The sequence below is a fragment of the Camelus dromedarius genome, chromosome 8 (assembly GCF_036321535.1).
Source record: "Camelus dromedarius isolate mCamDro1 chromosome 8, mCamDro1.pat, whole genome shotgun sequence".
Taxonomy (NCBI): domain Eukaryota; kingdom Metazoa; phylum Chordata; class Mammalia; order Artiodactyla; family Camelidae; genus Camelus; species Camelus dromedarius.
The window spans coordinates 49,622,891-49,647,129 of record NC_087443.1 but is presented as its reverse complement, the minus strand read 5'-3'; the positions used below and the strand labels follow the sequence as shown (position 1 = coordinate 49,647,129).

The following is a 24,239-nucleotide window of genomic DNA, read 5'->3' as shown; positions in this document are numbered from 1 at the left end:
CAGCCACCAGAAATACATACCCAAACGGCTGCCTTGACGAGGCCTTTCTTGCGAAGTCAGCACTCCTATGCTTACATTCAATCCTTTGAAAAAGGGGATGAGGAGAGGGTATCCTTTGTATGAAGCCACTGTATATATTTGAAATAGGAAAGAGAAAGTCCTCTTTTAACCCCTCTCCCAAGAGTACAATTAGCAGGGAAGAGTTTACTAGGCCTTCTTATTTGAAAAAGAGGACCTAGCCCTGACTGCGGGGAAGAGATGCTGGGATTTCAGGTGTGGCCGTTTCACAGAGAAGGAGCAGCACAGTTGAAACAACTCCTAGCTGGGATGCTGTCATGAGGGAATGCCTTAGCGGCGGCAGCAGGTGAGGGATGCTGGAGGAGACCTCACTGCTGGTTAGTATTTTTCCCCAAGCCTCTTGTGGGCTTGGAAGCAACTTTTAACCGTGAAGTAGGTGCACTGCAGTCAGGGATACAACTTCAGCAGATCTATGATTTTACTGTACACCCGTTGAGCAGCATCGAGGCCCCAGATGAAATCAAAGTGGTTCCAATCCGGCAACAGGTCGAAGTAACGGAGATTCCTGATTTGGGGCAGTATCCAAGCCACATCCTTGGGTGTTACAAGGACATCGTTTCCACCAGCCCAAATAGCAGTAGGCACTTTCATGGCAGTCAGGTGATACAGTGGCGGACGACTCTAGGGAAGAGAGAGAGAGGGCATTCATGAGAGGAAGCTCCTCAGAGCAACAGCTGACTTCAAGTAAGTAGAGGCTGCAAAATGAATATTTACTATGATCACAGGAAGAACACACTTCAGGGAGTTTGAAGGAACAAGGCAAGACAGCTAAATAAATATTTGTCTACAAATAAACATCTGTAGATAAATGCTATACAACATTCTCCAAATACAATGGAAGTGAAGACAAAGAAGAAATTATTTTCAACGAGGGCTTCATACAATGTGTTCATTAGAAAATAATGAAAGAAAACAGAAGTGTGTAAAATCCCATATGAGAGCTTCCCTCACTCTTTCGTGTCCATCCACTTCACTTTTCCTTTTCCCTCTCTTTGAAAGTTATCACTTTAACATTTGTTGTTTATTTTTTTGATTTTTTCCTAAGCATTTGCAAATATATGCATTTGTGGATATACATTGTCTGAGGAATTGGAGAAAACTTTTGCTGTTAATAAAAAGTTTCTATATCTTGATTGTGGTGTGGCCATATGAATGAAAATATTTGTCAAAACTCATCAAGTTGTCAGTCAGTGAATTTTATTGTATGCAATCACGTCTTAATCAAGCTGATTAAAAAAATAATAAAAATATACATAGCCCTCATTGCTGTTGTAAGGGCTACTAGAATCATGTCTCTAACAATGTCAACCCATTGATGAAAAGTTGACTGGTCTGACTGACTGATTTAATGTCCAGAAACAACTTGATCCATGTTTGCACTAATAGCCTTAAATACATCAGTCTGAGAAAACATTCTAATGAAAATTTTAATGTGTTCAGTTCATTTTGAGAAGCCCAGCCCCTGACTTAGAGAAAAGAATTGGTGGCAACAGGATTGATTAAAAGTACAGGAGGGCTAAATGAGTGTAAATTTTGGTGTGTAAAGTTAGAGGAAAAAAGATGCCTTGAGATTCAACTCTTCACGGGTGGATAGTACTCAACTTTTATGTGAAATCCTTATTCTGCTTTTGGTATCAAGAAGCATGTATTCATTTACTCTGCAGATTTTTATAAAACAATTTTCATTATTATGCAGCCATTAAAAATTATGCTTAAAAAAACCCTCAGGAAGATCGGTTATGTTTTGCTATGACCATGAATTAAAAAAGCAAGACGGAAAGTTCTAGAAAAGCAGTCATGCTGAGAATTGGAATAAATGCAACAAAATATTGATGCATCTAGTTATCTCTGGATAGAGGGATTATAAACAATTTAATTTCCTTAGTATGTGCTTCTTTTATTTCTTGACTTTCTGAAATGAATATATATTAAAATTAGACTTTATTTTTTAAAGCTCTATCTACCAGTATGAATGCCATCAATTGCCAGGTAGGATTTTTTTCACTCTCAAATAATTTATCATTATCCTTTTTCAAAAGCATCCTTCTGGGGCCATTGTGAGTAGCTCACCTGATTGTAGTGATGCATGTTCTCAGCTTCACTTCCCCAGTCATAAGCTCTGAATTCATCAGATCGGTAAAGCTGAATTAAATGTTTTATAGAAAAATAACACTCAGAGTAAGAATCACAATTGTTAGCAGCTAATCTTAGAAAAACTCTGTGTATTTGGAAGAAAATAAGGCTTTTGGATCACCAGAAGGATATAAATACATTTATACAAGTACGAAAAACAAAGTCAACAGAAAGGGAAGCAATGATCTCCTTGGTTTGAAGGGAAAAAACCAAGACTCATTAGGGAGAAGATGAATCTCAGGTATTTCCCTCTCTGGGGAAGGCTCAGGTCTCCTGAGCCTTTCCCAGTTTACCTTTTGCTTCAGTTCAGGGCCTATTTTACAAGCTCTGATTTCAGACAGTGTTCATTTATGTCACCTACTTGGTCTGCACCACACCTTGTCCTTTCTCTTAAAATCCAGGGAAATCAAATCATAAAGATGGTGACAAGGTCAAGATGGAAGCCAGCTGCCAAGCTTCTTAGAATAGGTGTGCTAACTCTGTCCTTTCATGTAGAAGGACTGGAATGGTTTTCCATGACAAAAACTCTACCTGTTTTATGTGCAGGATGTTCTGTACTGATGATCCTGTGGGAGCATGGGACAAATACACATCCATTCGGCTCTGAAGGAAAACAAAACACACGTTACAGCGATAACCACCTAGTGCAAAAATGATGCCTTTGAGAAGCAGAGAACAGTTATGCTAAGAATTGGTAAACAAATACTGGGGTTTTGAAAATGACATGGCGAAATCATCTAGATATCATGAGTTCATGTCAGACACTTCAATGTGAGTGAATCACAGGCTGACTGGTGGCACAGGCTGCTTGCCAGCAAACTTGTGTCAGCTCTGAAGTTAAGGGACAATTTGCTTATTTTGAAGTAGAAGAAGCAACAATGGACATTATGGGAGCAAAGCAACCAAAAAAGGTGCTCTGTGCAAGTCAGAAGTGTGGCGTGTGTATGTACACAATGTGCACCATCCCAGATCAGTAGATCAGAAATCCTAGAGTTCAGGACCTAACTTTGTTAATGAAAAGCTTTGTGACTTTGAGCAAATTCTTTAACATCTCAGAGTTTCTGTATTTTTATCTATTAAAAGGACATACTAAAAACCATACTCCCAATTTGTTGAGCTTTTGTAAGAATAAAATAAAATAATGCAAAAGAAAAGCTAAAACCAATCACTTTCATATGCATGGTACTTCAATCTCTGTAAACATCATAGAGATGAAAATTATAGAGATATAATACTAACAATAATTCTATGTCTTAGAATGTAATAGAACTAATCAAAGAAACTATTAAAAATCTTTACTTTTGAATAAACAGGATTTGAGCAATTGTTCCTCAAGGTTTTCAATTTAGCCTCTTAAAGAATAGGGGTAGGTGGGCTGGTGGAAAAAAGCTATTTGGGGACCAGCTTCACTGTAACGGTATCATTGGCTGCCATTCAGAACACGACAGGGGTGACTATTCAACCACACTGATCTGCACGTGTGAACTCCTACTCCTTGAATTCTCAAAAACAGGAAACAAAGAGTTGATGAAACAGGACTTCTGTTTCTTCATAGGAAAGGGATTATCTCTCCATTCCATTGTCTTGCTTTTTTCCGAGTTAAGTGATGAGTTTTATTTGAGGCTAAAGTCACCCAACAGGTGAATGTACATTTGGAATAAATTTAATGCTTGTATGCACTTCTCTTCTTTTCTAGGATTTTTGTTAATGCACTGTATTGTAAAATCCAGTTGACTGTGGTAAGTGGTGGCTGACTGTGAACTTGTGAAACCACTATTGTAGAATACCCATTTTCCTAAATTTGACCAGGGATGCAAGGATGAAGCTGCATATTTCTTTCCCAAGTCTTGACATTCATAGTCCATTGGATACCTAATCTTCTATGCATAGCAAATCTCCACCTTTAAGGGTTTAGATGAACATATTAATTTATGCAGTGTAACAGATACATCTATACGAATCATAGGAAAGCTAGAATTTTTAAAAGCATTAAAAGGTCCCATAGTCTATACATACCATATTCATATTTTTCTTGTTGAATCCAGCCCATAAGGACATAATTTCACTACATATCACCCATAATATTTTATTGTTGCAGATTTTGATAGAAGGTGACTTCCCTGTATTATCTTCTAAAAGGATACCTTTGGTACCAAAAAACCTCTGCAAAAATTTAAAAAAAAATTATCCTTTCAAGAATCATTTTCAGACTTCTTGACATTCCATTCATCCCAGGAATGAGGATTCTTGGGGGTCTATTTGTATTTGTATATTTATTTGTTGCTCTGGTCAAGGAGACCAAGTCATTTAGGAAAAGTAACTATTTATGAATCCATCTTCATGCAAGGAAGATCATCAGACATAATTTCCAAGGAGACTGCAGTAAGAACTCTCAACCCCAAATTAGCTAATTTCTCACGGTGAAGCTCCCTTGTATTTTGTCCAATCAGTGATTGCCTGTATTTCTCATTAATTGGCAAGAAAGGTAGAACAGTTTCTCCTTAAGGTCAAATACTGCCTTGAATGGAAAGGAAAAGCAGGATTTTTCCCCTGCTACCCATGTCCACATCACCTTTCCAGCAGTGTTCCAGATTAGCCAGCTTTTATGCTGAAAAGTAGAAGATGGTGCATCGAAGGAAGGGTGCCACTGGACAAAAAAAAAATTGACCTCATGGGAGGCAGCATGGTTAAAACTTCTATGTTTGGAAAGCAAGTTTCAATGGGGCTCTCTGATGGAGGAAGAGCACTTCTGGGGGTGACAGATACTATGAAATGTTGGGTGGGCCAGAGAATGAGATGTAAAATGGCAGGAAATTTGACATTAAGGGATATGAAACTGAGAAAAGCCAGGGACAATATTTGCCTCAGACATGACCTGTTTAGGCAAAGCAATACACATTCAAAACTGTATATTTAGAGATAGATGTGTCTATCTCTGAACTTAATTTAACTAATTTGTCTGCCCGATTCTGCCCAAATGTAAAAAACATCCAAAACTAACTGATATCATCACACTTTGAAATAGAACCATCAATCACGCAAAAGGGAAGTTCCATCACTTTAACTTACAGTAAACAATACAGTAAAACTACCATCACATCAATCATTTGGCCTCATGAATACTCTTCCTTGTGTTAGCTCATAAATCCCTTTTTTTTTCCATTCCCACCTCTCCACCTCAGGCTAGGACCTCATCTTATATATGAGTTACTGTGAGACCCTAATTGGTCTCCTGGTCTTCATTCTGGACCAAATTTATTTTATTCTTCACCCCCAAATTTAAGGGGCAGCCTTGGTAAAATACTATGTTCTTTGTGGCAATGACCTTTTTAGAGAAATAAAAAGCAAACAGAAAACAACTTTTGATGACTAATATCCCAAATTCACGACTCACGATTGTACTACTTTTCCAACACTTGGAAGATAACCAGTAAGTATTTGAATGATTAATTGAGCTGTAAGACATTTAGGCTTTGGAGTCTTAGCTTGAGTTAGTTAGAGTAAGCTCCCACATGGGAAGGGGCATGTTCTTCAGGCTTATCTAACATCGAAGTCAGGGACATCAGTGATCACATGTAACTTGAAAAATGTCTTCCATTTGGGCACTGTGAATTCGTTAACATGTCCAGTGGAATAAGAATGGAAGAAGAAAACTTGCGAGTCGACCTTAACCCGACATAGCACTCAGCTTGGCTAGAAATTCTGACTGATACCCAGGTCTGTTAATGACTGAGTATCGGGAACTGTACCGGGACTTGTAGACCCTGTGGCATGGAAAACACACACAGGGACACACCCACATCCAAGCACATGATCCCGGAGTCTGGTTTTTAAAGATTTCATCTAAAAGTCCTACTTTTACTTTATAATAGATTTAAAAACAGTAAGGATCTATCAATCATCCAAAAGGAGATCCTCATATACATTTTGGCAAAAGGAAGAGCCTACCTTGATTGCGGAATTTGGAAGTAGGAAAGCACTGGTGAAAATGCCTGTGGGATATCTGAATGAGTACACAGGACCCAGGGCAAAATTCATTTTGATTCTTTGTGCCAGTTCAGGCATCGTGGCAAAGGCTACAAACCCTGAGAGAACAGGAGACAAGAAAATCTTGTAAAAGTTAGAAATACTTAGGTGCTGTTCCTATTGACCAAAGTGGGCTCTGCTTTGTCATTTTTACCCTTCTACTGCAATGATCTTGGGGATGAACTGGGAAATTCTTCTGAGTGATTCTGCAAAGATAACCTGCCTTCAGTCCTCTCTGCTCTCAAGTCTCCATTTTTCTCTTATTCTGGAAAATTTAACTTGGTTGGGGAAAGTGAGGGATAAGTTGCTGCCACACAAACTGGGGACACCGTCACTTCCCAAGCTTGGGGGAAGTGTTGGCAATGGCATCTCTTTACCCCCAACTCTGAGATGCCAGAATGAGTCATAGAGCCTCAAGAAGTAAATAATCAGTTCAAGGAAGTGAATCAATCAGCTCTTTCTGCAGTATCATCTAGTAACTCCACAGTTTTTCTTTCTCACAAGGGAACGAGATTTCATGGCTTCCAGTGCTTCAGTGGATATTAGCAAACCTCCATAATCTTCCCTGCTTCCAAAAGGGGAGGGGCTTTCCCTCGGTCCACCATGGTCCCAGGAAGGACCAGGTGTCTCCATGTGCTCTGATCTTTCAGTAATAGCACTGCACTCATCTCTAGCACTAGAGGTGATCAGCCTCACACAGGAAAGGCTATGTGGAGGGTCTATGTGTTTTGGTTTCCAGAAGTGCCTTCCTGGGCCCCCTCCACTCTGTGTGTGTGTGTGTGTGTGTGTGTGTGTGTGTGTGTGTGTGTGTAGCTGTAGCACAGGCATTGTTTTCTGAATATTTTGTTGAAATATTGAAACTGTCTTAGCCAGAAAAAGAACTGATTTTGTATCAAATTGGCTGAGTAGTTGATACAAAGACTGAACCAGGCAGAATAGTTTTCCCTGGAAGATGTCTAGAAATGTGTCAGGGTGAGGTTTTTGGTCACACTGACTGGGGTGGCCTCTTGTTATTTAGTGGGTTTGGGCCTGGCTTGCTCAATGTCCTACAAAGAGCGAGTCCTTCCCACGTAAAATTTTCTCTGCTCAAAATGCAAATAGTGCTCACTGAAAAATGCCCTAAATGCAACGCAGAGCCCTGGTGATAGAATTTACTGTCTTCTTTGCCAATCAGATATAAGAGCATATCTAAGTCCTACCTACTTTTCTGGGCCCCACTCAAGCCATCCGTCTCCACAGAGTCTCTCCACCGTGCCCAAGCATCCCACTGGCCAAGTCCGAATGACCTGGTTTGAATCTGTGTGTTAAGAGACCTGGAATGATCCACTTAATTTCTTGGAACTTCTGTTTCCTCTTCTATGAGATAGAAATAATACTCGTAGGATTGTCCTGAAGCTTATAGAGAGATACTGTAAGAAAGGTCCTAAACCAAGGGCCCTCTACGTAGTAAACGTTCCTAGGTGTTAGCTATTACAGTATAATCATTTTCCTGTTGGTGGTAGTTTCTTGGGGGAAGTGGGGTCTTCTTATTAGGTCTTTGATACTCTTTTAGTATGTTAGCTGAGATGCTCACTGCCTATTCTAGACTCGTAGGCTAGCTATCAATATAAAGCGCTGATAAATGCCGTGTTTGCTCCTAATGATAATGAGATACTGTAATAATGGCTACTGTGAGAGGAGGCTACTGCAAGAATTTTTATTTTCTCTTGCCCAGTTGCAACCCAAATGAAATACTGCATTTTCACATAACCCAATCTCTTAAAATTGAAAACTTTGGTGGAAGATTACTAACAAATTTATATTTTTAATGGTATGGGTTCTTTTAAGTTTTTATTTGGAGCTAGATTATTGATTTCTTTTTAAGAAACCTAGAAAGCAATTAAGAAGTACATATTCAAAGTACATTTCTTGGACTTTTAAAAAATGTTCTGCATCATGCTTACATTTCATGGCTACTCCATAAATATTAAATCATAAATTAAATGGATAAGCAGCCTGGTTGATTTATTACAGTAAACTTTTGTATTCCGATTCACAAACAAAGTGTGACTATGTCTTTTCAATTTGTTCAAATATGAGTATAAACCCCACTTTTGTATTTTTTAAAACCCCATGTGGGTGATGAGGAAGGTATGACTTGATGTATATTTAACATTCTTCCAGGATATTTCATGACATTTGGCTTTAGTTTTGCAGCTCGGAGGACATCCAGAGACTTACCCTTTGGAAATACTTCTTTGGATTTGGGGCACGTGTTATACCTGGGAAATTACATCACCATTACAAATGTGCTGCTGTGACCAGAAATGGAGAAAGATTTGTCCTACATACTCACAGTCTCCAGAATTCAGGTTCACAGCCACTTGGGGCACTAGGGTTATGTGCCCAGCATAGGACAGAGAGGTAAGAACCCTGTTAATGTAAAACAGTTACTCTGTCCCATTTTAAAGATGAACTCTTGATGCCTCTGACCTTTGTAACATGTTGACCCTTGGAGACTTACCTATTGTAGTGCCAAGTGAATGTCCAATGAAATACAACTTCTCCTGACCAGTTTTATTTACAATGAAGTCTATTATTCCTGGGAGATCATATTTGGCCATTTCATCAAAGCTGCAAAATAAAACAGAGCCTTATAGATACTTCCAACTAAGTTCAAAATTCAGAACACCTGCTCACTTGTTTTTTATACACAAAATTCTGTGCTGTCCACTTCCTTGGTTTACATTCCATTATTTATCCAGTCACACGTAGGTTATTGCAGCTTTGATTTGCTGCATTTATACGTGTTACTTTCTTATAACAGGAATGGTTTCAAGACTTGTGTGTACTATGCCATTTGAAGTTCAGTCTTGTCATCCCTCCTCTTCATTCCCCTCCCTTTTATTTCTTTTGCTGCCCTTTCCCCACTTGGTTTGCATGCCTCTACTTCAGGCCCCCCCAGGGAACTTCAAGACTTTAGGGTCACTTAATACCCAGCTTTGGAAACAGAATGGGTTGTAAATAGTGATGCTACCATGTACTAGCTGAGTGACTTAAGTCCTCTGAGCTTAAGTTTCCTCATCTGTGAAATGGACATAATAGGGCTGTATAGCAGGTCTGCTTGTAGTAAAGGAATTGCATAGTAGTAAAGGAACGACTCTGGCTGCTGTTAGGCACTCAACTCAATCAGATGTTGCTATTATTAACATTTCTGTCCATATAGAGATAAATTCAATATATACCAAAATCCTACAGTACCAGTTCGGCCAGCATTAATGCAAGAGAATAAAAATGACCTAAATAACATAGTTGGGTGAGGTACCCCATGAGCCAGAGGCCTGTTTATTAAAAGAATACCAGAGGAAATTGAGATTGGTACTTCCAAGCATAAGAGAATGGTCGTGATGCCTTACAGTAAATGAGCGCCAAGCTCTCAGCAAAGGACTGATGACACAAAATATTTCCTGATGCTTGCCCCTGGCCAAAGTTCTGACCGTAACACTTTAGTCTATTCTTCCTTTCCTCTCAAGTCAGTAGGTACTGACTATTTCATTAATACGGTTCTGTTCTACAGCAGGCTTGCAAACCAACCAGGAGCTTCAGTGTGAGAAAGGATGTCTACTGCAGGCATCAGCCTGTCCTCAGGTGACAGCAGGAAACACTTTCACAAAAAGAAGTGGTCAGCATATCAAAAGATTTTTTTCTAATGCCCTTAAAGAGGTTTTAAAGATCTCACGTTAGAGTTTTCATGGAAAATGGTATTCTATGCATTCTCAACCACAGTTTCTCTTGGTAAAATGTAGTACTGATACACATAATCTTTGCAAAACTGGTTGGCTGTCCAAGAGGAAAAACTTATAAGAGCATCACTAGGATGAATATGAGCTTCCCGAGGGTGGAGACTTTTCACAATTGAAGGGCCTAGAACAGTGCATAGAATAGGCACCTAATAAACGTTGGTTGAATGAGTGCCTACAGTGGTCACAGGAATTTCCTAAGCTGTCCCTTGGGACAGACTTTAAAGTATAGTATTGGATAAAATTGTATGTTAAAATGATCGTGTTGAAATGATACAATTTGCTTGTGGGAGAATCAGTGAAAATCAAAGCTTCTCGCTATTTATCTCCTTTGAGATGTTAGAAACTACAAAGGAGCTGTGTGACTTCAGGTATCATACATTATTAACACCATCCACACCATCATATTTAAAGGACTTTTCCTCAAACTACCTTCATGATCTCTCTTAGATACAATTTACCTAAAGGCCCAGAATTCCTCTTCGGTCACTGAGAGTGTTGTGTGTCTCCTGGACCAAGTGTTCCCCCGACTGTTTCCCATCCAGACATCATAACCTGCATCTGCTAGAAGGAATCCAAGGCTGCCATTGGCATAATTTTCCAGCCAGGTAGCACTGTCTGCGAACAGGGCATGCTGCATGTACACAACGGGCCGGGCACCTGGAGGGAGGGAAGAAGAGGGAGAGAGAGAAATTTATAATAAATAGAGCATCTCAGGAACGTGATAGACACACACACACACACACACACACACACACACACACACACTCCATAAAAGTAAAAACCAAAAACAGCTGGCTGATTGACATGCATGGATTTACTTAATTCTTACAATAACCCTACAGAGTAGCTCTGGCTTTGAGGATTCTCATTCTATAAACGTGGAGCCTTGAGGTAGTTAAGCAGCTTTCCCAAGGGGTAATCCGGCTTACAAGGTACAAAGCCAGGACTCAAGCCAGGTTCCGTTTCATGCCAAAGCATGTGCTCGTAACAGCTCCACACTAGGGATCCACACTTCCGTATCTCCTGGGCTTGGCTCACCAAGACACGAAAGTGGTCGTGTTTGACGGAGTCTTAGGGCTCTTTCAGGAGGAAGGGGAGGTGAGCGTAAAGGGACAAGGATTAGTTCCTCACCAAGTTTCCAATCAAACCCCCAGCTTCTTCCCACTGAAGACATTTCAAAGCTACAATAGTAAAATCAGCTTCACATCCCCCTGCCGACTTTCACATTTCTGAGGGAGAGAGTGTTCAGGGAGATGAGGAGAACCAGGATGGAAGATTCTGTAATTCAATAAGTAAGAGCACAGGGTCTGCGGTCAGGTGGCCTGGGTTTGAATTCTGCTTCTGTCACTTGCTATTTCTGTGACTTCAAGCCTCTACATAACCTGTTTTACCTCAGCTTCATCATCTGTAAAAGATTAACTATTAATAGTAACAACCTCATAGGGTTGCTGGAAGGTTTAACTGATTTAGTTCATGTAAAGCATTTAGAAAGTACAATTAATAAATGGCTTTTAATTCCAGATCTTCCCCAAATCCACCCTCTTTTAAGCAAAGCCTTTCCTGTAAAAATGTTCTCCTTTTCTATTTCACCCCCATCTCCACCACTATGTCTGGTATCACCAGATTTAGCAACAAAACCAAACCAAACCAAAAAAAAAACCAACCAAAAAACCCCCCAAAAAACCCCAAAACAAATACACCAAAAAAGCAAAGATAAACAGAAAGATCCAAAGGATGCCCTTTGTTTTCTCAAAATTTTTTAATTAAATTTAATTTTTTGATTGAAGTATAGTCAGTTTTCAATGTGTCAATTATTTATACAATGGTCTATTACTTTTGGATTTCAGATTAATGAAGAACTTTTCCGTATATCTTAAAGTGAGGCTTATGTGAAAAACTTACCTGCTATTTATCTGAAATTCAACTTTAACTGGCCATCTCATATTTTATCTGGTAACTCTACCCATGTCCCACTCCCATTTCTCATTGCAAAACTCCTGCATTCTTTTTTTTTTTTTTAATAAGAACACTTCTTTTAATTATTATTAACTTTTATTTTTGGCTGGGGGAGGTAATTAGGTTTATTTATATTTAGATGAGGTACTGGGCATGTACTCTACTACTTGAGCCATACCCTCCCTCTCAGAACACCTGACTTCTTAAAGAGAATGTCGAACATGACTTTAGCTGCTTCTGAACGTGGATGGCAGGAGAGATGCTGCAGAGTCATCGTGGTAAATGATTTGCCCCTGAACTTTGACAGGTATTTTACTTACTCTTCTCCCCACTCCTCAAAGCATTTGCAGTTATATTTCCCCTTTTAAAGAGTATAATTCCTCTGCTTTTGCATGGCTGGTTCCTCATTCTAGAAAGAAGCCTTAGTCACCCCATGCTCTTTCATTATACAAACTGTCTGTCCCTAAGGTCAAAGCATATGTGAATGTTTAAACTTTCTTTCCCAGAAAAAGTTTCAGAAATGCCACTGTCATTTGATTTTTTTATCCACTGTCTATTGATCCTAGTGTTGGCAGGAGAGACTTCTGAGATGACCCACAGCCTACTTCATCCAACCCAGCCAATCTCTTTCCAACACTGAGGAAATCCACTTTCCTGGAATACAGCAATTTTCCACATGAGAAATCAGTAATGAGTTGACAACATGTAGGCTCCACCTTTGCATTTCCGTCTTAATAAGCAAGCCTGGTTGCCGTCAGCGAGATCAGTCTTGCCCTTTGTATTTTCAGGTACTTGCCTGCCTTCAGAGAATTGGAAAAGAGTGAGTCTCCCTGTTAACCATTTAAAGACTAATCCAAAATTCAAAGCAACTTTGGTAAATCAGCCACTGTCTGAATAAATAGGCAGCACTTAATTTTAGCCATCTTCAGCTCTCCTTTGCAGGAGAGACACATCTCGTACCTGTGCTCCCAGAGTCTCTTCGCCCGCGGGGGATTCTGTTGACGCTGAGTATGTACCCGTCTTGAGTGGTGACTTCGTACTCCTCACTGGGGTAGCCGTTATAGGTGATGATTTCACTCTGCCCAGTGAAGACATAAGCATTAACCAAACATCTTCTCTAAGGGTTATCAAAAGGGACTAGAACAAAATAACTAGTGTGTGCTTATTGGAGTAAATTATCTGAAATCTGTAGCCCCAGGTAACAATAAAATTAATTTACTACATAAAGTCATGATTTAAAAAAAACATGCAGACCATTAGAAAATGTCTGCTATTGGTAAAATTTTGATGAGTGGAGACAATATTAAGCATTGGTGAATTCTTCTGACAAAACTGTATTTTCAAATCAATTGTCTTTTGAGACCCCCTCTTGGTTGAAAGGTAAAACCATAGTCCAGTAGAGGGCAGTCATACCCATATACCATCCAGAGGGCTTAAAACAGAAATTCTTAATATTCTTAAGAACAGAAATTCAAAGGAAGAGGTTCATCTATAAAAAATACAATTCTGCTTTATATTACGAGAAAGTATTATTCAGCCCAAAGTGAAGATCTACCTAGCTTGACTCTTGCAGAAATGTTAAAAATCACCTATATTTTATCTGTTTTCTTATTAGAGATTTTCTGCTATAACAGGAACTTTAATATCTCACAACCCATTCATCTGCTTTATTTGATGTTCTTTGGAATTTTCCATAACTTACGATATTCATCCACACTTCAGGATTTGCTTCTTTTTCCAAATTAAAGAATCCACCAGCATTTAAAGTTCCACAAATCAAGTAGCTTGTTGTTAAAAACAGCCACATCATGGGAACGCCTGACATAAAACATTTAATAATCACAGATTAATTATATACGTCAAAGTTATTAATTAAATGAAAATAGTTTCCTGATGAAAACTTGACTAACATCCTGAGCAAGCTGAGCCAGCATGGAAGGGAGGAAATACAGTGAGCTAACTCCAATCACTAAGGATCTATTTTTTCACATAGAAACTGCCCTGACATAGTCCAGTTCTAAAAATGAAATGAATTTAATCTAGCACAGAGGCTTATTTTATGTCTTATTTTAATTCTAGTTTTTTGATTATTTTTAAGTCTTTGCTCATCTGTCGGTTGCCAGAATACCTAAAGATTCAGAGAGCAAGTTTCCATACAATGGCAAAACTGAAAGGGTATTTATCCTCTAGTTTCGCCCAGCCTCCCACAAAACAAAAGCAATGAACAATGAAGCTTCAACCAGCCAAGCTCATGATCAGTTTCTAATGATGTGATTATTTTTCACCCAAAGGCAGATATTGCACATTTAAGTGTGCAATGTCTCTTCTTTAACACAGCTTAAAAGCATGTCTCTTCAAAGCAGGTCAACATCGTCGCAGTGTTGAGGACTCATCATAGGAGAGTCCAGGTTTGAAGTCCAGCCTCCCTCACCGTGAACAAGCTTTCTGACCTTGGGCAAGTTATTTAGTCCCTTTGTCTCTTGGTTTTCTTGCTGGTAACATTAGGCCAATGTAACCTGCTTTCTAGAGCTACAGGGAGAATTAAGCGGAGTATCAAGGGCTAAGCACAGTTTAAGTTCTTCCACTATTTTTTCTTAATCTGAGAGTGAACAAGAGAGTAATATCAGTAATAACAAATTAATGACAGACTTTTAGAAATTCAGCACTTACTTTTGAACTTAAATAGCTTTTCATACCATTTGCTATCTGGCTGAAGACGATTTTACATCTGTAAAGGTCATATAATTTAAAACATTTTTAAAACTAATAATAGCTCTACTGTCTATCGAGGGCTTAGACTGTGCCAGGCATTGTTCTAAATGCTTCCCGTGTGTTATTTAAACCTCAGAGAAGTACCGTGAAGTAGCTACCTTTAGTATCCTCATTTGTCTAAGAAATTAACAAAGGCTCAGAGAGTTTGAAGATCTGCCCAAGGCTACAGAGTCAGCAGGTGACAGAACAAGGCAGAAACACAGGCAGCCTCAGTGCAGAGCCTTCATACCTGACTACCACTCCCAGCCTGCCTCCCGCTCATGGTAAACCTTGATCTTACCTGGTCAGGTGAGCTTCCTCTGCTCCTGAGGGCTCCTTATGGATTAGGAACTTCTGAACTTCTGCATATGACAAAATGAAGAATAAGATACGGATGCAGTTAGAGGCTAGAGACATGAGAGACGGGAAGCCCATGGAAATAAAGACACCCTGGACTGTGACACACAGACCCACACACCCAGGGCGTCTTCCCGACACTCCAAATGCCACGGTGTGCTTAGAGGTTGGGCAACAGTGGTCTACATGATGCCAAATAACCAGTTTGACTGAATCCTCCATGTTTTCACTGAGTGTCTGTCACTGCTGGGAGGGTTCAGCAACATTTTCAAAGCAGTGAATCAAATGAGGAAGTAGAATGTACTTAGGATTTGAATAGACAAAATCAGAGACAGTAATATTTACCTTCTCAACACCAGAGTTCACTATGAGGGTCAAATGAAACAATGCTTGTGAAAGTACTGATGAAAACCATATAATGTGCAGGGAAGTGATTGATGGTAACTCAGTTGAGAAGATGACGCCACCCTGACTCAATTTTGAGGCCAGAAAGAGCTTGGGACTAGCAATGTAACAAAGGAAACTAAACCCACAAGCCAAAGGGATTTGACCTGCTGTCAACTTTGGCATAGAGATCTGAGAAGAAGGAAGAAAACTTAGCTCTAAGCCCCACCTGAAACACTGGCTAATGGATGCGTAAGTGCCTCAGTCTTCTACCTCATTTTGTAGAACGTAGAGCCCAGGCAGTAACTGAATCTCTTTCACCTCCCAGCAGGAGGAAGGGTAAGTTGCTACCCAGCATGATATGGTAGATTCAGTTCTATTAATTTGGGCTCATTCTCAAGTTCTTTCAAAACTGAATGTATTCATATGTGTCCAGATCCTAAGAGCTGTTCCACTTGAGCCAATTAAACAACGTGGCATGAAAGGAAGCACTCAGGTTGTCAGAATAGGTGGAAAGATTATGTACCAGTCCATACTCATCCAGTCTTTGATGAAAAACTCAACCATGCTTTGCTTTGAATTACAGTGTAATGACAGAGGTGTGTGGACTTGCCTGGAATCTCCTATGTGTTATGTCTTTAAAAAGAATCTCTTCTAACAAAACTTCAGTGGACTCTGGGGAATTCTAGGAAGCACAATGTTAAGATTGTTAATGCTGATTTGTTGCAATGACTTCATGTGGAAATAGCATGAATATAATTAAAATTCTCAGGCATTTATGGATTATAGACTTGCTTAAATCTCAGAAGAATTTCTACACTATTGCCTTCTCATATTCTTAGTCAACTTTGAGATTTATTTGAATCATCTGGAGAATTCTTCCAATTCATTTGCTTGTACAGCTACAAAGCCATCTCAAGTAAGTGAAACTAATCTTTTCCAAATGTTTTCATCATTCTTCTTATATAAGCTTGCTATTTTAGTTAAGTATTCAATACATTGAAATGAATTAAAAATAAAACACATTGAAACTTCTTCCCTGACCCTGCGATACATAAAATGATAGCTCCTACTCTTTAGATGCTCAAATTTTCCCTGTTTTTTTCCCCCCCCACAAAACTAGATGATATTAGAGCTGCAAAGAAATCTTGAGCAAAATGTAGATTAAGGCACAACCTTTCAGAAGGTCTGTGGTATTCTGATATCTTGACCCAAAGATCATATCACAACCTGAGGAAACTGTGACTGGTGGCTCCCCATTCAATGACCAGGATGGCTGAAAATAGGCAGTTGAACATAAATCTTTGAACTTAGTGTCTTATTTGTGAAAATGATTATTATTTTCTTTCCAATGCTCTAACTCAAAATATATTTGCTATTACAATGTCTCTTTTTTTGTTTGTTTAATAGTTTGTTTCTCTCTCCCTAAAGACTGCTTTTTCTTAACATTTGACTTTGTATCAAAGGGGACATAATTTTCCGTTGAAAACAACTTAAAGTTGAAAAGAATAGGTCATAACCAGCAAAATAGAAACTAATGAGAATTTTGTGTAAAGAAATAATTTAAACCCTTATGCCTTTGAGACATAAGGTTATTTTTTGCCCTGGACTAAAAGACTTTGCATGAACAGGAACATGGGATCTGTCACTTGTTTACTAGATAATTTATCTAATCCATTATACATCCTAAAATTCAAAAAAGGCTCAAGAGTGCCACGTGTGTGTGTGTGTGTGTGTGTGTGTGTGTGTGTGGTGTGTGTGTGTAAAATGATAGATTAGCATACTTTGGCTTTAGAAAAGGCACTTTACATTTTATTTCTTTACTTATAAAGCAAAGTTGTCAGTGCTAATGATACCTATAAGAAAGGATGCTGCTCTGGAGATTACCTACTGGAGTGGAGTGTGTTCTCATCAGTGTCGGTGTCAGTGAATCTCCATTTCAGCTCAGCTGTCCTACACCCATCGCCAAACACAGTATAGCTATGACAAAGAGGCAGAAGAGAGAAACGACAAACACAAAGTTTGAAATATGAAAGGTTTGTAAAAGAGGCCATAATAAGCTAATTCAACCCATGCCCATCCCAATCCAAAACACTCAAAGGAAAGATAATTTACATTTAAAGTGTAGTTATTACCAAAAGCCAAGGGTGCAGGAGGTTGGCTTTGATGACATCCAGGTCCTGGAGTGGCAGGATCAGGACTGAATTGGTGGCAAAGTTTAGAGCTTGTGAGAATGAGCAGGAAAGGTCATACCATGAAATATGAGGAAATTTCTACCACCCTCCAAGCAAGTTTAACTGCTCAGCTGCTTACTTAATACGCAGAATTTATGTATGATATGCGCTACAGCTCATTTTGAATTTGGATTTCTGTAGGAGGTATATTCAAGTGGAGGCTTTTTTTTTAAATTTTAACACAGAGACTACTTACCCAGAATTCAAATTGAATCTAGTTTTAGACGTATTTTCACCAATTTGTGTAGTTAAATAAATGATGATTGGCATATGCAAAGAGGTAACATTGGCTGTTTTGATATATGCTCCTGTTTCTTTCTTGAATTTTTATTTTGTTGAATTGCTGTTAAATCACCTCAAATCTTCCCAGCACTCCTGAAGATGGGTAGATGGCTTTTAATATCATGATGTCTTGACTTCCTAATCACCATCAACATCAAAAATATTTGCTGAGTGAATAAATGGATTAACTGATAAATCTAGAAGTCCAGAGCATGTTGCTTAGTTACTGAGAAGTAATGCTAATGTTATTATTAACAATATAGTGAATTTTTAATTGTTTATTGAGTATTTACTTTGTGTCAGGCGTTTCACTTTAATGTACTACCAGCTTGACTATAAATTCTGCTGGACCTTTTTCCTTTTAATTATGATTCAAAGGACATTTTTATTAACGTTACTATAGAGTAAATTTAATAATAAATTTTATATGAGTTACATAATAAATTTTACAATAAATTCATAGAAAAAACAATCTTTTTGGTACTAATATGCAATAAGTCCACTATTATTCATAAATTGCATGGCACACTAATATAATAAAAAATTGTTACTCAACAGTAGTTTTACTGCTATTCAGCCTCCAAATTATCCTTAAACTTGGTACCCAGTATGGCACAATCTGATGTCTTTTACATAATCTATATTCTCTCATTTCTCCATAATTACAAAAAAAATCTTATAACCTTATACATGAAGAATTATTCAAATTTTCTACATATAATGAGATTTCTTAGGAGATAATTACTTTTTCTCTTTTCTCTATACCAGTGCTGTCCAACAGAAATGTAAAATGAACTGCATATTAAGGAATTTAAATTTCCATAATTATTGCCATACTCTTTTAAAGTGTAAAGAACAGGTAAAATCAGTTTTTATTTATAATTTATTCTATAAATAGTTCATTTTATAAATAAAATTTAATTCTATTTATATTTCTTTTAAACCAATAGATCCAAAATATTATCATTTCAACATGTAATCAATATTATTATTAATGAGAGATTTTCCACTTTTTTTTTTGTTCTGTCTTTGAAATCTGAACAGTATGTTACAGTTAGAGCTCATCTCTATTAGCATCAACCATGTTTCAAGTGTTAAAAAGCCACATCTGACCAGTGGCTGTGTATTGAGGAGTGCAGCTCTGTACTCTCAGTCTGAAGCTTAGTTTTTTTCTTTGTTTGTTGAAATTTTTCTTCAACTAGATTATTTATTTTTTCATATTGTACTCACCCCAAATACATAACTTTGTATCATATATTTTACCTCAATTGAATATCTGCCTACCAAACTTTCTACCATCTGAATCATCAAACATACCTTCTCAAGGGCTTGGCCTCTGCTCCCCAAATAGTTTTGAGAATTCATGTGCAGCAAAAATGACATGTGCACTAATATTTAGCTACAATCCTTTATCAAATGCATGATGTCCACCTGTGTTCTTGGGCTCACTAAATCTGAAAGGCTGGCTTGTTACACTGACTCTACTCCAACAACAAATGCCAAACTATTATTTTAAAGTTTTTTTCTTATGATTTAACATTTCCTAATAGAAAAAATGTCACCCGAATGATTATGTTATTATTTTAAATCATTTACAATTTTGACAGCTTCCTGGATCTAACTCTTCTGAGAGTGCTGATTGAATTAAGAGCAACAAATATGTGTGTGTGTGTGTGTGTGTGTGTGTGTGTACACATGTGTGCATGCATATATGTAACGTAGCAGTGTACTTGAGAGATTTTGCTTTGAGACCATGGGTATCAACACAAATTCTCCCTAAAAGAGGAATGGTTGTTTAATATTAAACTAAGAAAATATTTGTTTATGGCTAGTTTTCTGGAATAAATAGCCACATAATAGCATAAGCTGTCTTCATCACTAGCTGGACCCCCACAAACTTCTAACTCAATTCCCTGCATCCACCTAGTTCATTCTTCATGTTGCAGTTAACTGTCACCATTAAAGATCACAAGTCTGATATATTTTTTAATCATTCTTGAGATTAAAACTCTTTAATGACTTACCATTTAAAATTCTGTGGGTGGCTAGGAAGGTGTCAAACCAGGCTCTGTCTACCTCTTCGAGCTCATCTTGTCCCATTCTCTCCCAGGCTCCAGGTGCTTCTTTAATTTGCCCTAAAAGCCTAGCTCCTTGCCATCTGAGCTAGTTCCCGGCCTGGAACATCTGGCAAATTTAGCAGATCTTAGCCAAAATTTCATTTCCTCAGAAAAGAATTCCTTGTCTACCTTGATGAGCGTGCACTTCTTATTGGTGGATTCATCGCAATTGTAATTAAAGATTTAATTATGTGAGTAAACAGCTGTCGATTCTCTGCCATCTTCATTAGTCTGGAAGTTCCACTCGGGAAGGAACAGTGTCTACCTTATTATTGCTCTTCGCCATCATAAGTACTCACAACATTAAGAGCTTGATATCTAAAGTCAAGATTCCACAGGTTAGAAAACTGATATTTTGGGGCAAGTTGTCCAATATCTCCAAACTTCAATTCCTTCATCTATAAAGAAGGGATAAGACTGGTGCCATTTTATAAGGCTTTTGTGAAGTTTAAATAAGATGATTCATGTAAAGCGATCACCTTATTGTTTCCTTATGGAAAAAAGCTCAGTGTACTTGAATAATTATGTAAGTGATGATTTTTGTTAGACCATATACTTCCTCTGTGTTTTTTGCCCCTTGCACAAACAAGTAATATTTTTCATATCAGGACTTCCTATGTGTTTTGTTACAGAGAAATAATGCACTATTTTGGCCAAAAAAAGAATCCATTTAGTTCTTTTGACAACTATAGATGTAAATTATAATGACATGTTTTGGTTTATGCTTTGCAGTTTCTCATAAGTTTCAGTTATGTGACTCAGCATGCGTAATCATTTCTGGGACACAGATAAGATCAGTTGTTGGGATTGGCCAGTCTGCTATGCCATAGTCACCAAAGAGGTGACTCCCTGTGAAGCCTTTTGGTGCCCTGCCAGCCAGCCTTCCCCTACTGAGGCTCAGATCTCATTTAATACCTTCCCCTTCACATCTATAGACCCTTTATTTATGTATGATAAGAAATTTTTGAGAAATGAGTCTTAGCCAAATATATATTAATTACATATCTTAAAAATATCCCAATTTCCACAAGACCCATTCAAGTGCTTGGAGGACAGAGATGACATTCCTAGCCATTCAACAACCATTTATTGATCACTGATTGTGCCTGGTTGATTGTGGGCACAATCATGATTGAGACAGATCTACTGCCATGAGTCAGCTGGTCCTGCCCAAGTTCATTTGGAAACCAGATAGAATCTACATTCTCTGCCTCTTCTTTTGTATGTAGACACACTAAGTCTTCCCTTACAACCTAGGTCATTCATTTCCTCCTCTGGGATGTCTGTTCTGACACTTCAGCCTTCAAAACTCTTTACTTTGAGGTTCAATAACACTGTGCCTAGCCATTCAAGTGGCACTTAGTATGTGTTATGATATGCTGTTACCTTTCATGTACATATGATTATATCCATACCTAGACCACAGCCTTGAGAGCATGTGAAAGTGCTCTTGGTAATTAAACAGCTAGTTCTTTGCTATTTGACTTTGGATATTTTAGTTAATGATTTCTGTTGCTTATCTTCTTCATGTGAAAAATATGTATACTAATATCTAACTCATAAACTATTGTGAGGATTAAATGAGATAATGTGTGTCTTGTTTGGTACAGAGTAGGAACTCAATAAATATTAATTTCCCATCTCCTTGTACATACTCAATACCTCTTTCCCTTCTCCCTCCGTAGCATTTGATAGTACCTCACTGGATGAAATATTAGGGATTATTTAATTTATTGTGGGAATAAATGGAGAATAATTGATCAACACATATTATTATTCTGGCAATATTGCATTGTGAGAGGTAGTATAGCATCATGGGTAATTAACAGTGAAGGTCTCTGTTCATCCCTTCCCCCACAAAAAAGTGGGTCTATTACTTCAGGAAGTTGTTAACTTTTCAAACATTCAATCTCCTTATCTGTAAAGTGGAGGAAACATGGAGTCCATCTTCTGGACTGTTACGAGAATCCAACAAGATAATGCATAGAAAGCACTTAATATAATGCCTGGCAAATGTTAAGTATTTCAAAGTAATAGGTAGAGATGATTTCTTTTTTTTTTAATGTTATTAAGATAAATATACTAAAGTCTCAAGAGGGTAAGAAAATAGGTGTTATGATTAACTATGACTTTACATATGTCATTTAATGTCTTGGTATACTTATATGAATTAAGATTTCTATTTTTCCATTTGAGATTTTGGTCATGATTAAAATTATTAAGCAATTACCTTTACATACCATTTTATAAATAATATTTATTAACCTCTTTCTATGTAACTGACATTGTGTTAAATTCGTTTAAGGTATTATCTCACAACAACCCAATAATAGAGGCACTAACATTATCTCCATTTCACAGATAGGAAAATGTGGATTAGAGTGACTAATTAACTTGTCTATGGGTTTAAAGATAATAAGGGAGCTAGGAACCGAATCTAAACAATTTGACTTCAGGGCCCATGTTTAAGTGCTGTGCTACCCAAATATGCTTAGTGCACATCTTTGGTTTTCATGAAAGCAGATGGGCTAGGCAGGAATGAGTCACAATTTTTCAGAAAAGAAAATTGCTAGAATCACTAAACGATAAATAGCTAATAAGTAGTGGGGCTGGCTCTGGAACTTCCAATGTCTAATGCTAACGTGATCATTTATCCATAGCCATTCCTTGTTACCTCTCAGTCAAAACAAAGAAAGGTAATTAGGACTGTGAAAGCACCTTGAATAGAGCATGAATTGTTACAGAAATGAGAATGATTTTTGTTATGATGATCTTGTAACTTGGTATTATCCTTGATGTCCTTGAAAGAAAGGGCTAATGAGAGAAATAATTCTTTTCACTAAACCAAATGTTTCCATCTAACACCATATTGGTGAGCAAGACACAATGGCTGGAACTAACACTGGACCTAGAAAATGGAATCTAAAAAGTGTGAAAATGTTCAGCTTCATGTAGGAAATCTCAGGTATGAAGACAAAGGAAAGGCCTTTTCTAACAGAGAACAGTAATTTCCCAAAGTTTCTGATTCTATTAAATATAGAAAGGAGGATGGTTATGTTGAAGGTTGGGTAATCCACCAGTGTTGCAGGACAGGGCTTCACCGAGATGAATTACATTGGGTAGGATCACGTGGATGACACCTGGCTGCTTCCTTAAAGTGCTGTGACTATGGAAAAGCTATCATAACACACTTATCAACAGCTTTGTCAGATAAATACCATCCAGGCTGGCAGACCTGGCTTTGCTCTGTGTCAACCTGGTTTTGACTCAGAACTTGGGTAACCTGTTTTCCATACTCACCTACACTCCTGTTCTGTCCTGACATTGTCCATCTCATTCCCTATCTCTGTTTCCGGTTCAGTCACTCCCTTTTTGTTGCTCTGATGACACAGAATTTGCTTTAGTCTCCCTGTTTATTTAAAAAATGTATAAATTCTGGCCTTGCCCACTGTACAGAGCCCCAGAAATTTTCTAACAAGCAGAACTTTCCCTGACCAGGACAATCTATACTGGATTTCCTCATCTGTATTCTTTAGGGGGACAAGACAAAGATGCATCAAGAACTGAAATTTGGATTCAGGTAACTTTGGGCTCAAGATCCAGATTTGATTCTAATTCTTAAATATTTGACTTGAGCCAGTATTTAAGTCTTCTGAGCATCAGTGGTCTTCCTTAAAATAGGATAATCATAGTACTTGTATCAGAGAGATGTGAGCAGAAATATATGGTTTTGGCCATGCCTTTGATAAATGCTAAACAAGTTAACAATAATGCTAAATAGTGCTAAATAATGTTAGTTATTTTTATTACATCTCATTGGGTTGAACTTCCCCAGCATATTTTCAACTCAGTATAAATCATGAAAGTAAGAACCATATTTTCCTTATTTCATCCACTATTTCCAGACTCTGACACATAAGAGATGCAAGGTAAATTTTTTATATTAATGACTGGTAGGGATTACAAAGATATCCTACCACTAAGGAAAACTCTGACTCCCCAAGTCCTATACAAAGTAGGCTTATAGTGAAATCTGAAAAATAGTTCCACATTAAAGGTTTCTCCCCTCAAAAGTTTTCTCTGCTGGTTCAGATTCCTGAACATGTAATATAAAATCAAACTAAAAATATTAAATTGAT

General features: G+C 37.9%; 1 protein-coding gene across 1 annotated transcript; it reads right to left on the bottom strand.

Moving 5' to 3' along the window:
• Positions 1 to 465: 465 nt before the first annotated feature.
• On the bottom strand, positions 466 to 13,785 carry LIPN (lipase family member N). Its single transcript, XM_010996302.3, has 9 exons — positions 13,678 to 13,785; positions 12,936 to 13,053; positions 10,478 to 10,676; positions 8,741 to 8,850; positions 6,160 to 6,296; positions 4,228 to 4,374; positions 2,743 to 2,814; positions 2,149 to 2,220; positions 466 to 699 (listed from the first exon to the last, which is right to left on the bottom strand). Exons 1-9 carry the CDS (start codon positions 13,783 to 13,785, stop codon positions 466 to 468), a joined length of 1,197 nt encoding a protein of 398 aa, XP_010994604.1.
• Between the last annotated feature and the right edge of the window lie 10,454 nt (positions 13,786 to 24,239).

Bases quoted from the DNA above. Each gene is read 5' to 3' on its own strand.
- LIPN (XM_010996302.3), bottom strand. From the start codon at position 13,785: ATGATGTGGCTGTTTTTAACAACAAGCTACTTGATTTGTGGAACTTTA. The intron at 6,297-8,740 runs GTAAGTCTCCAA...CTGTTCTCTCAG, and splicing joins TTCACTTGGCACTACAATAG to GGTTTGTAGCCTTTGCCACG. The intron at 2,815-4,227 runs GTATGTATAGAC...GTTTTCCTTCAG, and splicing joins ACAAGAAAAATATGAATATG to AGCCGAATGGATGTGTATTT.